We start from the raw sequence: 16,589 nt of genomic DNA, 5'->3' as shown, positions 1-16,589 counted from the left end.
AGGAGTCAAATGATAATAGATAGCTTATTTATATTAAATCACATTGATGCACATTTGATTCAATATCACTGTTAATTGACAGTATAAATGGAGATAAAGAATTCTGGAACATTATAATAAAATTATTAAAATGATGGCAACAGTTTATGCGTCTCTGAAGTCATTTATCATATTCTATCACGTTTAGAGTTAGATCTAATGCCTTTTTTTGGTTTAAAAAAAAGATCCTTTCGACCGGGCGCAGTGGCTCACGCCTGTAATCCCAGCACTTTGGAAGGCCGAGGCGGGTGGATCACGAGGTCAGGAGATCGAGACCATCTGGCTAACACCATGAAACCCTGTCTCCACTAAAAATACCAAAAAATTAGCCGAGCATGGTGGCGGGTACCTGTGGTCCCAGCTACTCAGGAGGCTGAGGCAGAAGAATGGCGTGAACCCGGGAGGCGGAGCTTGCAGTGAGCCGAGATGGCACCACTGCACTCCAGCCTGGGTGACGCAGCGAGACTCCATCTCAAAAAAAAAAAAATCCTTTGGAGGTTGGTTAAGAGATCCATTAAATTAGATCATTTGTCTTATTTATTCTTTTTAGTGCTGTAGTACCTGCAACACATGTCCATTAAATATATGCTGAATAAATGAAGAATGAACACGAGAGTGATTACCTAAAAATTAACTAAAAGAATCAAATAATCATAGGTTTTGCTGAAGGGAGAGGTCTCAAAATACTTGTGTGATGTATTATTATTTACTTGATACATGTTTTATTGTCATGATATAAGGCTACATGTAGTATGACATTCTAATCAAACCATTGATCCTACCTTGCTGATATCATCAAGTGGCTGATTACAGGCATTTTCCTTTTGGATTATGTTCATTAAATCAGTATAAAATTTTTTTGCATTCAGGAAAACAAGCGGGTTGTTTATTGAGATAATTTTCACCTGCTGCAGGGTTTCCTTTTGGAGGAGAAAAAGAAACAGATTCAGAACTCTAAATAGAAAATTATAGCCAATAAACAATCAGATCTAAATGTCACTCAATTTTATAAGCAATCTCTCAATTAACATTTTTATTACTAAAATGTATTTAGAGGCCTTAATGTACTATCACACTTCCTTAGGGGAAATATATACTTCCTGCTTACTAAGAAACATTAATAATGGCAACAAGGGTTGGCAGCTTTTCAGAAAATGGCCCTTATTCCTCCTAGCTGGTTTTTCAGGAGGCAGTAGCCTAGACCATCCAAAGAGTTCCAGGAAGTCCTATCCTTTCAAAAGTATCTCTTTCATTCAATCTATCAATTAAAAATTAATTTACTTAACCATCAGTATTTTTTTAATGAAAATGTGTTCTAAAGGGTCAACCATGAGTCATTTGCTTCATAATGACATAGCTTTCCTTCAGCTGAAATATAACTTTACAAGTGATTAACAGTCCTAATTTGAAGACAGAGACCTAGAGGTAGTATTAGGAATATAATTTCACTTTGGGCAGGCCTAGGAACTGGATTGCCAGGATGTGGTGAGCGATGTAGAAAGGAAGAAGAAAAAGTTTTGACACAAAACATGTCTGCTTTGGCCATTTTCCCGTCACTTGGTGATGTGCAACTAAAACAGTCTTCTCTATGACCTTTGGGGCAAGTGGCTGGCCTAGAAATAGAGAGGAGGGTAAATTCTACAAAATGACAACTCCTTACCAACTAAGTAAAGCAATATTCTTTCAGGCTTTACTTCCATAGAAGAGGAGATGCAAAGAATAGCGATGCATACAGACAGAGGATAGAAGTATGAAAGAAAGAAAATATTAAGTATGCTAATTTGGACAATTCATTTAACTTCTCTCAGTTCCCTCATTTCCAAAAATGAGATAAATGTTTAAACTAGAAAATCTCAAAAAGTTCCTATAGTTACAAAACTGATTGAACTTTGCAAAGTGAGGAGATTTGCAACAAATAACTCAAGAAAACAAACAAACCTTAAGTTGCCAAACTAATGTTCGGACAAGAGTAAACCTCTTAGAAACAAAAAATAATAATGAACTCTTAGGCCTGTCATATTAGTCATCCCAAAGCACCAAAGCTTAGCCTGACCCTCTAATCACACTATGCCAAACTTGTCCAACCCATGGCCCGTGAGCCACATGCCACCTAGGATAGCTTTGAATGCAGCCCAATACAAATTCATAAACTTTCTTAAAACATTATGAGACTTTTTTGCAATTTTTGTTTAGTTTATCAACTATCATTAGTGTTAGTGTATTTTATGTGTGGCCCAAGACAATTCTTCTTCCAGTGTGGTCCAGGGAAGCCAAAAGATTGGACAACCCTGCACTACATAATTGTGCCAATGTGTTGTTTTAAGTTAATATGAAAAAAAAATGTATTTGTTAAAGAATATAGATTCAAATTGTTCTAGAAAAGAAATTATCAGTGGGGTTGAATTCACTGAGTGGGAAGAGATCTCTCAAATCAGGGAGGGTCATTTCACATGAAGAAGAGGTGGAAGAGTGCATAAATGGAAAAGATAAATGACAGATTATTTTAATTTAGCTGAAAATTCCACCTAAGAACTTATATTCAAATCTTGCTTTATCTTAGTTTTCTCCCTCTTATTTTTTATACAAAACATTGAATAATTAGAGAGATGTAATATTATAGTAAAATTAAAATCTCCATGTGAAACAGTTATTATTCAGGTCAGTGAATAGACAGAAACCAATCAAGACTTAAACATGTGGAGAAATTTCTAGCATTTTCATCTTCCTACAAATCCCCTCATTCACTTCTCTACATGTTTAGCCCAAGAAGAAGTTAAGGATTAGATAGAATTTATTAAACACTGATTTTTAAGCTGAAAATAGTCAAATCCAAAGCCAAATTCAGTCTCAAAGCTAAGGAGGTCAGGGCTAATACATGTGTACTTGTGGTGTGGATACACAGGGGACTTCAGGGGCCCAAAAGTCAGTCTGGGGCTTTGCACAAGCACTAAATTCCCATGGAAAAAATAAGGAAAGAAAAGAAAGGCAAAGTTGGTGGAAAACTTGAGCCTAGAACACCCTGGAAGGCTCTGAACCCAAATAGCATTCTGTGAAACAAATCTGTCCATAGTATTAAAAACATAAGCCATTCCCTTGGGTGCCGCAGAGGGTTCCTGATGCTACTTCCTACTTCCAGTCTATTTGGAAATACCCTGACTCTGGTCCTTCTGGTGGGAGGCCAGTTCACTCTGTCCTTAGGGAAATTATGGATACTGAAACAAGTGTATGTGAAAAATAAACGGAAAAAGGTTAGCCAAACATTTACAAAGCAGGTTCAAAATGAGGGCAATTTTCTTTAATTGGCAAAAATATTTCAAGTCAACATTTTTCCCCTCACTTTAAACTGTTATAGTCATCCCTTAGAACAACAAACTACAATTCAGACATAATCAATTGGCTTTCCTAAGCATGAGCAGAGCAAAACTGTTTATACAAGTTGTGTCCTTAAAAAGGTACCCACTGTGTAAGAAACCAATTCTATTGGCATTCTGTAGCCATTGGACTGAATTACCCTCTGCTAACATAGAGTCTCATTGACTGAGTTAAGAAAAAAAAAAAAAACAATACCATGAACCAAATTTGCTTCATTCCCTTTCCTATTTCCTATCTTCCTCCATGATTTAATTCAGAATAGACTATCAGTTTAGTTTGATTACTTTATGCAACTCAGTAATGGAAAAGAGGTGTCCAAATGCCATGATTCTACAGTGAACTGTAGTTCTAGATACCATGCTATGCTTTGTCTGAATGCTGAATCCAAAGAGATTTTCCTTTGTTCTATTGATTTGTTGCATGTTGTTTGCCACATATATTGTGATCACATATGTACCACTGGAAGTTTATACTAATTAAAAAGTTATATTTTTAACTATCATAATTTATCTAATTTTTGTGATGTCTTAAAATTATCTCACCCACAAAATGATTAACAATTGCATAAAGGAAAAATAAAACTAAACTTACACTGTCCATTTCTGTCTTCGCTTTAAATTCCATTTCTTTCATATTTTTTATACTTACAGTCATTGCTCTAAAATTAAAGCAGATAGAAAATAAAACAAGTCATTTCCTAATCATTATATAAACAATGAAGAAACCAAAAGTAGTCATTTAATAACTAGAATGTGTCTGAGATGATTTATATCCTATAACTCATTTGTTCATAAGAGGACATTGGTGAATCTATATATCTCTGGGATATTCGGGGATAGAGGTTAACAACAGAGGCATATAAATAGAGCCCCATCTCTCCAAGCTACTAGATGTGGATTAGTAAAGAAGAATTTTAAAAGAGAAAAGGCAAGAGATTATGCAGTATTGATAAAATATTGTTTTAATGAAAAGCAAGAAAAGAAAGAATCAATGGCAAGATAGGACTGGATAGTATTGAATCCGAATATATAAATTCTATAAAGAAAGACTCTATAGAGATAAAACAACATTTTTTAGAATACATTATTTCACAAACAGCTTTAAGGGAAAGATGGATGTGAAGTAAATAGAAACATTATTCCCACAAGAATACTTTGTAAAGCAGAAAAAGAATTGGTCAGACTAGGGAAATGATTTATAAATTTATAGTAAAATGACAAAAAGAGACAGTGTGTTTCTCAATAAATTATCTAGAAAATAGATTAATCTGACTTCTGAAAAATAAAATTTTCTGAAGTTATTTAATTTTCTAAATAATTATATTGTTAAATGGTTTGTGATCATTAGCTACTAACTCTTTTCACTTAATTTAAAGAAATCTCTCTCTGATGCAGTATAAGGCCAAGGGGTTTATTTATTTTAAGAGTTTATATATTCTATTTTATAATGTTGATAAGCTATTTATCTTCATTAAGATCAGCATTGTTAAATATCATATGCAGATCAAATATTTTCTTATCTGTTTGTCTCTAGTTTTCTGACAGCAAGAAAAACACGAGATTGTAGTACTATATGTTACAGAGAAATAAAAGTAACTAGCAAGTACCATATGGCAAGTAACCATGTATTTTGCTGCTGTGCAAAAATAAACAGAGCATTTACATAGGATCCTACCTTGGGAAGCGTCCTATCACTATAGCTATGGTACAAACAACACCAAACAGCAGTCCCACATTGGCAGCAAAGCATATTGTAAATACATATGTACTGACCCATATTCCCTGAAAGAGAAACAAGAAACAGAAGTTGTGAATCCTTTGGAGTTCACTTCTTCTCATTATTGCTAAGTTCCTCACAATCATATTCTTAACACTCTTGTGACCAAATCTTTCTGCAAGAAAATATTATTTAACAAGTGGTAAACAGAAGCTCAGAAATACAGAAACAAATCCTGCTCCATCAGACTCTCAGCAGCAAAGGTGGGAAAAAGTTTCTTCTTTTATTTCCAGACACTGCCAACCCTTAGTTCAATCCCCAACAAACACTGTATTTAAGATCTGTAAATAGTTGGTTGATGTGTATGGTTCAAAAGCATGCCATGATTTCCCACTGCTTTCTCATTTAATGTAATATTATTACAAGCAATTGTGTACAGATTTTTGGTCATTCCCAACAATATTCTGTCTTCTAGGACTGCTATAAAAATAACTAAGGTTGTTTATTAATACATAAGGCTCAGGAAGCCTAATTTTAAAATGACTGAGTCAAACAACACTGCCAGTGCCACTTTTAGATCAATCACTATGAAGATCATTATAATTTTATTTGTAAGCGGCCATTCATTATGAAAGCTAAAATATCAGGGCCAACTTAGTTTGGGGGAACATTTCAAAAGATTACATGAAACTCTAATTCTCTTTTAGTTGGAATACCAAAGTTATTGCAGTTTTGTTCACCACTTAAAATTATAATTTGCAACAAGATATTGTATTATAGTTGGCGTTTCTAAGCTTAGTGCTGAAAAAATATCTTTAAAAGCAAACTAATTTGTGAAATCCAGGTTATATTTTCTTAACACTAAATCCTGCATTTATCAAACAGTAAACTAACAACGTTTTTAATCTCTCTCTTGTCCTCCCAAAACTTGCAGCAATTCTGCAAGTTTACAATTGACTGACTGCAATTCTACATTTATTTATTTCTGTCCTAATAGCTATATTATCACTTTAAAACATCTTTGAAAACATATTTCAATTCCATACACAAATGAGAAAGTTAGAAATGTTTGTGTATTCTAAAAATAGCATACAATCTTGGGGAGGGAAGGAGTGCAACTGTTTTTCAGACAAGTCTGAAATAAATATTTCTAAAGGGCTCTTTTTGTTGTTGTTGTTTTTGAAATACTTCTCCTTTGTCTGGATTATTTATCTACACTGAGTTTGAGTGATTCTTAACAGACTGTTTTGAAAAGCTGAGCCCTTGGAAGCAAATGGAGGGAATTTTATCCTTAAAATTCCTTTTGATGTAGGACAAACACACATTCTGGAGTAAAAGAGAGAATACAATTTAAATGAATCTCATGTTAAGATCCATCATCTACAAATGTAATGCTAGGTTATTACTTATTATGAGATCATTCCCAGCTGAGATGGTTTTTCTTCATTCAGGTGAACACACAGTCAGTCATTTGAGTCTTCTGTTTATATAGTGTGTGTTTTTTTCTTCCTGGTGTATTATGCTGTACTTAATCATATACAAAACAAGGCTGCAAGTTTTTGACTATTATTTTAGCTTCCCATGATGACTCTGAGTCTCACTCATTTTCAAATCCTAACTGAATCTGCCCGAGTGTGGCAGAATAATACCTCACCAAAAGCTTTATAAGTCTAATTCCTCTGGGCCATCCTCCGTGATTCAATATGGCATAGGGAACTAAGGATCCTGGTCCCTGCCACTTAAAAAACCATAGAGCCTGGAGGCCAGAATTCATCAGAGCAACCAGAAATTTTGGTACCATCTGGTTCTATTTTTAAAGCATATTTACTCTCCCACAATGTCATCTATTATAAGTTGGACTTTCCAAATGCTTACTTATTTCCTGGGGCTACATTTATAGCTTTGAAAAAATATCAAATGGAAATTAATAACATAGACCAATAAATAATTCCATTGGTTAGAATAAATCCCAACAGCATTCTGTAATAATTCCTGTTAAAGACCCGAATGCTAGTTGTCACAGTTATCAAGAATTAGTTGGCTCTCGTGCCCCTATTTTTTTATTTTTTGTTATGTGTTCCTACTTGCTCTCTTCCTATTTGGCACTCACAGTCCCAAAACACAAACTAACCCCAGTGTTAACCTTAAGTAGGGGACACAATCCTTTGTCCTTGTAGAAAATACATCAGCATAAAGCACAGTTTAACAGCTACTAAATTACCTCATTTCCCCCTAGCCTATCTGTTGTACTATCTGTTTTTGTGGCAGCTCCCTATTACTAAATTTTTATAGATCTGAATTCTGTATCCAATGTTCAGCTGTTCAAACTCAGCTCTGAGCCAATGAGTTGAGCCTCCATTTGGACCTCTATTTTCTCATTACTTCAGAGAGGGTTTTGACCAACAACTCAAAATAGAATCAATATTAAACTGTTAATAGATGTAAAGAGGTGCAACAGTTTCTAATTTTCCATGTGATGACTATGTACATATTTTAAACTTTAAACCTTCAAATTAGTTTACACACACACATGCACACACACACACACACATATCTTGGATAATTTTACTTCCATGATACTCTAGGCACAGTCCATCTATTTAGTAATCTAGACATTATACGTATTGGGTATATAGCCTATATCCACAAAAGTCTGTGCAATATTCATACTTTGAATGCTGTGCCCAATAGTCCAATAATCCTTTGAATGCTGTGCCCAATAACCCAATAATCCATGGCTTTTCTCTCTTGAATCCCTTAGCAGCTAAGAGATATCTATCCACTCCAACCACAGAAGGCTATTTTAAGCTAAACCCAATGTCCCACTGAATCATCATGCGCCTGCTATATCCATGTCACCTTTCTCACACCATATCTTTGTGCACACCACATTGCTTACTTACTCCAAGTATTCAACTATCACGTCTAAGTGTCTAAGTAGGAGACTACAAATTCTAAGCTCTTAAGCAATTTTTCAGCTATCAAACACCTTGAAACTTAACATGTCCCAATGCAAACTCATTAACTTCACCCCAGAATCTGTCCTTCCTCCAATGTTCTCCTTCAGTTATAACACTAATATCCTTCAATACACTATAATCGGAAACTATGGAATCATATTTTACTTTCTCTCCTCTTTAATCTACTTGTCCAATCATTTCACAAGTTCTATAAATTGTTAAGAAAAAAATCTCAAGCCGTATCCTTTTCTCAAATTATTAATGATATCTCAGTTCACACTGTTCCTTTCCTCAACTCTTTTGACAGTGTCCTACTTAACTGTCTGCTTTTGTTATCTGCATTGTAAACCATTTGCCATACTGCTGCTAGAATTAATGTTCTTTTTTATATTTTTATTATACTTTAAGTTCTAGGGTACATGTGCACAACGTGCAGGTTTGTTACATATGTAAACATGTGCCATGTTGGTGTGCTGCACCCATTAACTCGTCATTTACATTAGGCATATCTCCTAATTCTATCCCTTCCCCCTCCCCCCACCCCACAACAGGCCCTGGTGTTGATGTTCCACTTCCTGTGTCCAAGTGTTCTCATTGTTCAATTCCCACCTATGAGTGAGAACATGTGGTGTTTGGTTTTTTGTCCTTGTGATAGTTTGCTGCGAATGATGCTTTCCAGCTTCATCCATGTCCCTACAAAGGACATGAACTCAACATTTTTTATGGCTGCATAGTATTCCATGGTGTGTATGTGCCACATTTTCTTAATCCAGTCTATCGTTGTTGGACATTTGGGTTGGTTCCAAGTCTTTGCTATTGTGAGTAGTGCTGCAATAAACATACATGTGCGGCCAGGTGCGGTAACTCACACCTGTAATTCCAGCACTTTGGGAGGCTAAGATAGGTGGATCATGATGTCAGCAGATCGAGACCATCCTGGCTAACATGGAGAAACCCTGTCTCTACTAAAAATACAAAAAAATTAGCCAGGCCTGGTGGCAGGCACCTGTAGTCCCAGCTACTCGGGAGGCTGAGGCAGGAGAATGGCATGAACCCAGGAGGTGGAGCTTGCAGTGAGCCAAGATTGTGCCACTGCACTCCAGCCTGGGGGACGGAGTGAGACTATGCCTCAAAAAAAAAAAAAGAAAAGAAAAAGAAAAAAACATATGTGTGCCTGTGTCTTTATAGCAGCATGATTTATATTCCTTTGGGTATATACCCAGTAATGGGATGGCTGGGTCAAATGGTATTTCTAGTTCTAGATCCCTGAGGAATTGCCACACGGTCTTCCACAATGGTTGAACTAGTTTACAGTCCCACCAACAGTGTAAAAGTGTTTCTGTTTCTCCACATCCTCTCCAACACCTGTTGTTTCCTGACTTTTTAATGATCACCATTCTAACTGGTGGGAGATGATATCTCATTGTGGTTTTGATTTGCATTTCTCTGATGGCCAGTGATGATGAGCATTTTTTCATGTGTCTGTTGGCTGCATAAATGTCTTCTTTTGAGAAGTGTCTGTTCATGTCCTTTGCCCACTTTTTGATGGTGTTGTTTTCTTTTTCTTGTAAATTTGTTTGAGTTCATTGTAGATTCTGGATATTAGCCCTTTGTCAGATGAGTAGATTGCAAAAATGTTCTCCCATTCTGTAGGTTGCCTGTTCACCCTGATGGTAGTTTCTTTTGCTGTGCAGAAGCTCTTTAGTTTAATTAGATCCTATTTGTCAATTTTGGCTTTTGTTGCCATTGCTTTTGGTGTTTTAGACATGGAGTCCTTGCCCATGCCTATGTCCTGAATGGTATTGCCTAGGTTTTCTTCTAGGGCTTTTATGTTTTTAGGTCTAACATTTAAGTCTTTAATCCATCTTGAATTAATTTTTGTATACGGTGTAAACAAGGGATCAGTTTCAGCTTTCTACCTATGGCTAGCCAGTTTTCCCAGCACCATTTGTTAAATAGTGGAATTAATGTTCTAAGTATAGATTTGGATATCAGATTTAGAGAGTATATTAAAGGCATTTTTACTCAACCCTCCTCTGTTAAAATCCACCTAAAACAATATAAAATGTGAACATAGAAGGGAAAAAATCAGCATCAATGAAGCCAGAACGTGGTCAAAACTTCTCACTACAAAATATGATATAGACTTGCCAAATACTGTGAAATTTGGATGATAATCAAGGAGGACACTAGAAGCCAACAAACTTATCCTCAGAGCTCAATCGAGTATAGATTTTTGCAGAAATGCCAGAATCCTGAAAATTCTATGCAATAATCTGGTAAGAGCTTTTAGGGGCAACAGCTTCTAAGTTCTAAGGTCAAACATGGGCTACCAGAGAAAAAGGAAATGTACTCATAGAGATTTATTTGATACCAGATGACTGTAGAGTGAAAGGCCATTTGTATCACTTACAATCTGACTTCCTAAGTAAAGGTAACTGCAGGAAGTAAAACAAGATGAAGAATGGAGAGATGACAACAGCGTGAGATCTCCAGTGAACCTGTGATTTCTGAGGCTTTGCTTCCATGATCTAAATAAGAACTGTGGGCTGCTCTACCTCATTTCCAACCTCCTGCTTTCCCTATGTTGTTTTCCAGCAAATAGGTCCCCTAAAAATGCATTACAATTCTAAATAAATCATCAAGGGCCCTATTCATGGAAATGAGGAAAATAAAGAAATAAAATAATGAATAAAAAACACCAAAAGCAATGGCAACAAAAGCCAAATTGACAAATGGGATCTAATTAAACTAAAGAGCTTCTGCACAGCAAAAGAAACTACCATCAGAGTGAACAGCCAGCCTACAAAATGGGAGAAAATTTTCGCAACCTACTCATCTGACAAAGGGCTAATATCCAGAATCTACAATGAACTCAAACAAATTTACAAGAAAAAAACTAACAACCCCATCAAAAAGTGGGCGAAGGATATGAACAGACACTTCTCAAAAGAAGACATTTATGCAGCCAAAAAACACATGAAAAAATGCTCATCGTCACTGGCCATCAGAGAAATGCAAATCAAAACCACAATGAGATACCATCTCACACCAGTTAGAATGGCGATCATTAAAAAGTCAGGAAACCACAGGTGCTGGAGAGGATGTGGAGAAATAGGAACACTTTTACACTGTTGGTGGGACTGTAAACTAGTTCAACCATTGTGGAAGTCAGTGTGGCGATTCCTCAGGGATCTAGAACTAGAAATACCATTTGACCCAGCCATCCCATTACTGGGTACATACCAAAAGGATTATAAATTATGCTGCTATAAAGACACATGCACACGTATGTTTATTGCGGCACTATTCACAATAGCAAAGACTTGGAACCAAACCAAATGTCCAACAATGATAGACTGGATTAAGAAAATGTGGCACATGTACACCATGGAATACTATGCAGCCATAAAACAGGATGAGTTCATGTCCTTTGTAGGGACATGGATGAAACTGGAAACCATCATTCTCAGCAAACTATTGCAAGGACAAAAAAATCAAACACTGTATGTTCTCACTCATAGGTGGGAATTGAACAATGAGAACACATGGACACAGGAAGGGGAACATCACACTCCGGGGACTGTTCTGGTGTTGGGGGAGAGGGGAGGGATAGCATTTGGAGATATACCTAATGCTAAATGACGAGGTAATGGGCGCAGCACACCAACATGGCACATGTATACATATGTAATAAACCTGCATATTGTGCACATGTACCCTAAAACTTAAAGTATAATAATAATAAAATTTAAAAAAAGAGGCAAAAGATAGATTTGGATATGTAATGTGCAATATAATCTCAGGAAAAAAAACCTTAAATATAAAAATTCAAAGAAGGAATGATCAATGAAAAACAGAAAAACAGAAGGAGATAAAAAGCAAGCAGCCTAGAATAATTCAGGAAAGAAAATGAATGAAAATAAAAGCCATGTTTAAAATTAAAAAGTAAGAAAATCACAACTAGAAATACATAATCAGAGATATGTGTCTAGTCCAAAGAAATCACTTGCACAGAAAAAGAAAATAATCATGGGAAAATACATAGATATGAAGAAAAACAAAGTAAAAACAAACAAAATTCACTGAGAAGAGAGCAGAACACAGATTTGAAAAATTATTCAAAGATATATTAGAAGAAAAAATTTGTAAATAATTCCTGATTATGCGATCAAAAGATTATGTCATGCTCAGAAATTTGAGACTGAGTGCTCAACCACAGTGATATTCTGATAATAGTACCAGAGTTCAGTAGTAAGAAGAAAGAACTTCATTGAGCATCCATTTAGAAAAACAAGCTTACTTAAAATAACAACAAAAAAATTACGTTGACCTGTGATTTCTCTACTTTACCCCTCAATGCCTAAAGATAATGTTAGATTTAAAAAGACCTGAGAGAAAGCATTTTACACTCAGTCAAAAACTTCCTTCTAGTATGAAAACAATCAGATATTGTCACCATGAAATAGCTCAAGGAATATAAAACACACGAGTTCTTGGAAAACTACTTGGTTATGTACAGAAAACAAAGAGATGAAATAAATAACGAGTATGAGAATCCTTTTTTTTTTCAAAAAGATTAAAGGTAACCACTAAATGCATCTAAACAATAGAATTTTCTATATCTTATAACTCAATGAATGATATAATCTTCCTCCAATGATGCTCCTAAATAGAAACTCAGAAGTCATTCCAACTGATCCACATTATATAATGAACTGGTGGTGAGGACTAACAAATACAATCTCTTTAATATTTTTCATCTGATTCTTTCTTGTACTTCATGGTCTCAGCCTTGGTCTAGGTCTTTCTCATTTATATGCCTGAAGGGCTAAAGCAGTGCTCCAGTTGCTGTATACTTCACCAGTTTGATCCATCTTCCTCAAACTACTCAAGTGACCTTTCTAATACATACATTTTATTCTTATTTCACCTTTCAGTGATGTTTCACTGCCTTCATAATGAAATCAAATCATCTTTGTAAAACTTGAGTTGCCTTGCCCAATCCAACCCATTCGTAACTTTTCCAACATCATCTGTCACTACTCCCATCCTCACATTATATGTTCTACCCATGCCAAATACCTTGATTTTTTCAGAGACAGACATGTTCACACTCATCTCTGTATCTTTGCATATGAGGTTCTCTTTGTTTCTTCTCCAGGTAATGCCTATTCATTCTTCAATTCTCAACTTAAAAATCACTTCCTAATAGAAATCTTACTTGACATCTTCTCTACCCTTTCCAATATGGTAACATGCTGCCTCCTATATGATCAATGAGTTCCTTAGAAATAACTTAACCATAGGGTTATCAAGTAGCTTGTTGAGTAAGTTTGCATCTTCTCATTTCTTTGTTTTCATGAGCCACCTAACATGTATCACCTTTAAAAGGTCATGGTTAATTTTGGCCTTTTGTTCTGCCTACAAAATACTGTTCCTTCAAGTCTCAGTTCATATTTCAGCTCTTCTGTGAGAGTCTTTCATGTTAATCAGTCCAAATTAAATGCTTCTGCCTCTATTTTCCCCAAAACTAAGCTCTTACTTTTCCTTCCAGGTCATTTTGTATCCTGTCTTGCATAATAATTTAGTGTTTCTATGTCCACTGCCTCCACAAATAACTGTCTAGAGAGACTGGATAGTTCTTTTTTCATCTGCACATTCCTCATGGTTTCCAGCATTATACTTTGGTGGGAGCTCAGCAATATTGAGCCCCAGGAGGAATATTACAAAAGTAGGCACCAGCATAAATAATGTCCCAAAACCTCTCAGAGAAAATGATCTGAAGAAGAGAAAATGTGTATTTCATATTAATAATTATATTCCAATATGGTGACGGTCATAATAGAGCTAAACAGAGGGTACTCATGAAGTACTTCTCCCATATTGGAGAGGGAGAGAATTCTGGATTGCTCTTGCATAGATAGGTTTCTCTAGAATCAGTGTGCTATTTATGTTAGTAGAAATCATACTTTATCATGGTTCAATATATTTTAATCTGTTTCAAGCATGGTCCTCTTAATGTAACCCATTTAAAAGGCAATTCATGAGACCTTTTGTATTTAGAATGACAGTGGTCACCATTAAGAGGTTCACCCTATATGCACACAGCATGCATTCTTAGTGATTAATGATAGTTTTTCATAAAGGTTATAAATTGCCATATTTCTATTAGTGTCTATTTCCCTGGTAAGCCTTACTTCCAAAATTAATTCATATTGTAAATTGGGCATCCCAAATCCACTGAAATTATTAGCATTTCTTTAAAAGTTCTCAAACTATACATTCATCAAAATTTGACCAAACTCTATTTCTGTTTCATATGAAGCCAATTTATATTTTAATGCTTTTATTAAGATTTTGGGGGAAAAAAATGGTAGTTTGTAAAGTGTACAAGTCTCAAATGACTATATCTATTTTCTGCAAATAAAAGTATTAGGGCATATTTGGTAACATAAGCTTAAGCTAAAAAGGGATTGTTTTAGGTCAAATTTCTACTTACCCAATCAATTTTATCCACATTCCAATATTTTTTTAAATCTCGGAACTGTATTAGCATTCCCTTCAGTCCCACAACAATAATGCTTGCAAGGACACACTAGAAATAAAACGTAAGTTGAAGAAGAAGCAACATAAAAATTTTAACTTAAATTTAAAAGGGCTAAGGTATTTTTATTTTTTTGTTTTTAAAGTACTTAATAGAGAAAAGCAATCACCAATTAGAAGACAAAAGCAATATTTATTTTGTTTAAAGCTAACCTATTATTGCACTTTAGGAATATAATATATATTCTAGAAATTCATAAGGTAATATTTGTACAATTCTAAACAACAAGAGCAAAAAGAAAATAAGTAAATGGTAAAGGTGAACATCATGAAGCTAAATGCCCTCTTAACTAAACGTATTCACGGTCATTTGTTTGAAATGTATTTGTTGCATGAAATTAAATATGTATATCATATATTTTCTTATAATTGCCTTAAATGTCAATTATCTGATTTCACCTGAAGATATTTATAACTCTCTTGAAAAGCAAACTTGATTATTGGAAGATCCTACCATGGAAATGGTTTATTCTCACTACACACATGAAAAATTAGAATAGCAAAGGATGGAGACTGGCTCTCATAAGCCCAGTGTTTTGCATTCCTTTAGTGCCTCAGGCTTATGAAGAAGAAGGTGAAGCACTGGCACTAATGTTCTGAATCACTTTGTGTAACAGATACATCAACAGCAGGAAGCTGTATTTTGTTTCCTATTTCCTTGCCCCAGCACATATGTTTTTCTAACAGTCAAAGTTTTAGTAAAATTTATACTTCTTATAACAGAATATGCCTAGTTCCACTCTCCAGATGAGCACAGAATGAATCTAGTTCCACAATACCATTCTTATGTGAGAGCCAAAAACGTAAAAAAAAAACAGCCACGGTACCCCCTCCCACGCCTGCCTCAAATGTGGTAGCTTTCCACACCTCCCCATTCAAACTTTACTTCTGTAACATGGTTTCTACATTTAGGATTGTTGAGGTTATACTTCCAAGAAATTTTATATGCAATGATTCTCATGAAAAGTTAAATTAAAAAGTAGATAGTGAAAAAGCACTACCGTACCATGGGCAGCCAGTAAAGCAAAGGTCCTATTGCATAGATGACTATAAGGACGAAAATGCAAGATATTAGACAAGCCACCTGTAAAATACAAGACAGACAAAAAGGAAAAAGAAAGCCTTGAACTTTTTTATTATGTCAAAGTTATGGGGTGGGGGGATAATTCTTAGTTTATCTTGATTAGAAGAAACAAAATGTTGACACGTAACTGTTAAATTGCTTAGACTGTCATTATCTATATTTTGCAACTGAGGGAAGCCAAATGTGAGAGCTGACAAACTGGTGCAATCAAATTAAGTCAGTGATGAGAGAAAAGCAATTTCACACAAAGAAACAGGACACCATCAACTTTTATCACACATCACAGTGATGGCTTTTTTGTTTAATAGTGAAAGTGACATTTCAATTAAAAGTTCTTTAGCCTGTTGTTGTTTAGCCTGACTCCCCTCCTTATTTTGCAGGAGATTGTTTGGGCAATAACTGAATATGTGGCTTAGGATTTTTCTGTGCTGATAATTTCCTCTGAAGCATTTACCTTGTTCTTTGGATTTCTTTGTTAGTAAAGGCTCAAGTTGTGAAGTAGTTATATGGGATATGGGAGTGATCTCTGGCTGTGGAACAGACTTAATTTTACTAAATCTGAAAAGCCATTAGTATCATGTTCTAACCAACCAGCCTGCTGACAAAAGGCAGTTCAATTCACCTGACTCCTATAGCCATGTTCCACTTGATGGAGAACTTGATTTCACAGAAGCAAATGTTCAGGACCTAATAAAACATTTGGCCAAACTGCCTTCCTAACAAGAGAAAAGAAGGCTTTCACAGGCCATGAAGATGCCTAGAACATCATTATGGAGATATCAAAGCGAATTTGGACCTAGTAGAATGGCTTA

The 16,589-nt window shown here is 35.3% G+C and overlaps 1 protein-coding gene across 3 annotated transcripts in view; it reads right to left on the bottom strand.

Moving 5' to 3' along the window:
* SLC26A7 (solute carrier family 26 member 7) overlaps positions 1-16,589 on the bottom strand; it is a 148,757-nt gene that overhangs the window by 30,605 nt on the left and 101,563 nt on the right. For all 3 annotated transcript variants that reach the window (XM_003821136.5, XM_055116720.2, XM_055116719.2), the window contains exons 10-14: positions 15,700-15,777; positions 14,590-14,685; positions 5,086-5,192; positions 4,003-4,069; positions 822-959 (exon numbers count right to left, since the gene is read on the bottom strand). In XM_003821136.5, the coding sequence (XP_003821184.1) occupies positions 822-959; positions 4,003-4,069; positions 5,086-5,192; positions 14,590-14,685; positions 15,700-15,777 (486 nt within the window). The remainder of the gene's footprint in view (positions 1-821; positions 960-4,002; positions 4,070-5,085; positions 5,193-14,589; positions 14,686-15,699; positions 15,778-16,589) is intronic.

Source organism: Pan paniscus, chromosome 7 (genome assembly GCF_029289425.2).
Source record: "Pan paniscus chromosome 7, NHGRI_mPanPan1-v2.0_pri, whole genome shotgun sequence".
Lineage (NCBI taxonomy): Eukaryota > Metazoa > Chordata > Mammalia > Primates > Hominidae > Pan > Pan paniscus.
Note: the sequence above shows the minus strand (reverse complement) of the source record. Positions and strands in the feature narration are given on the sequence as shown.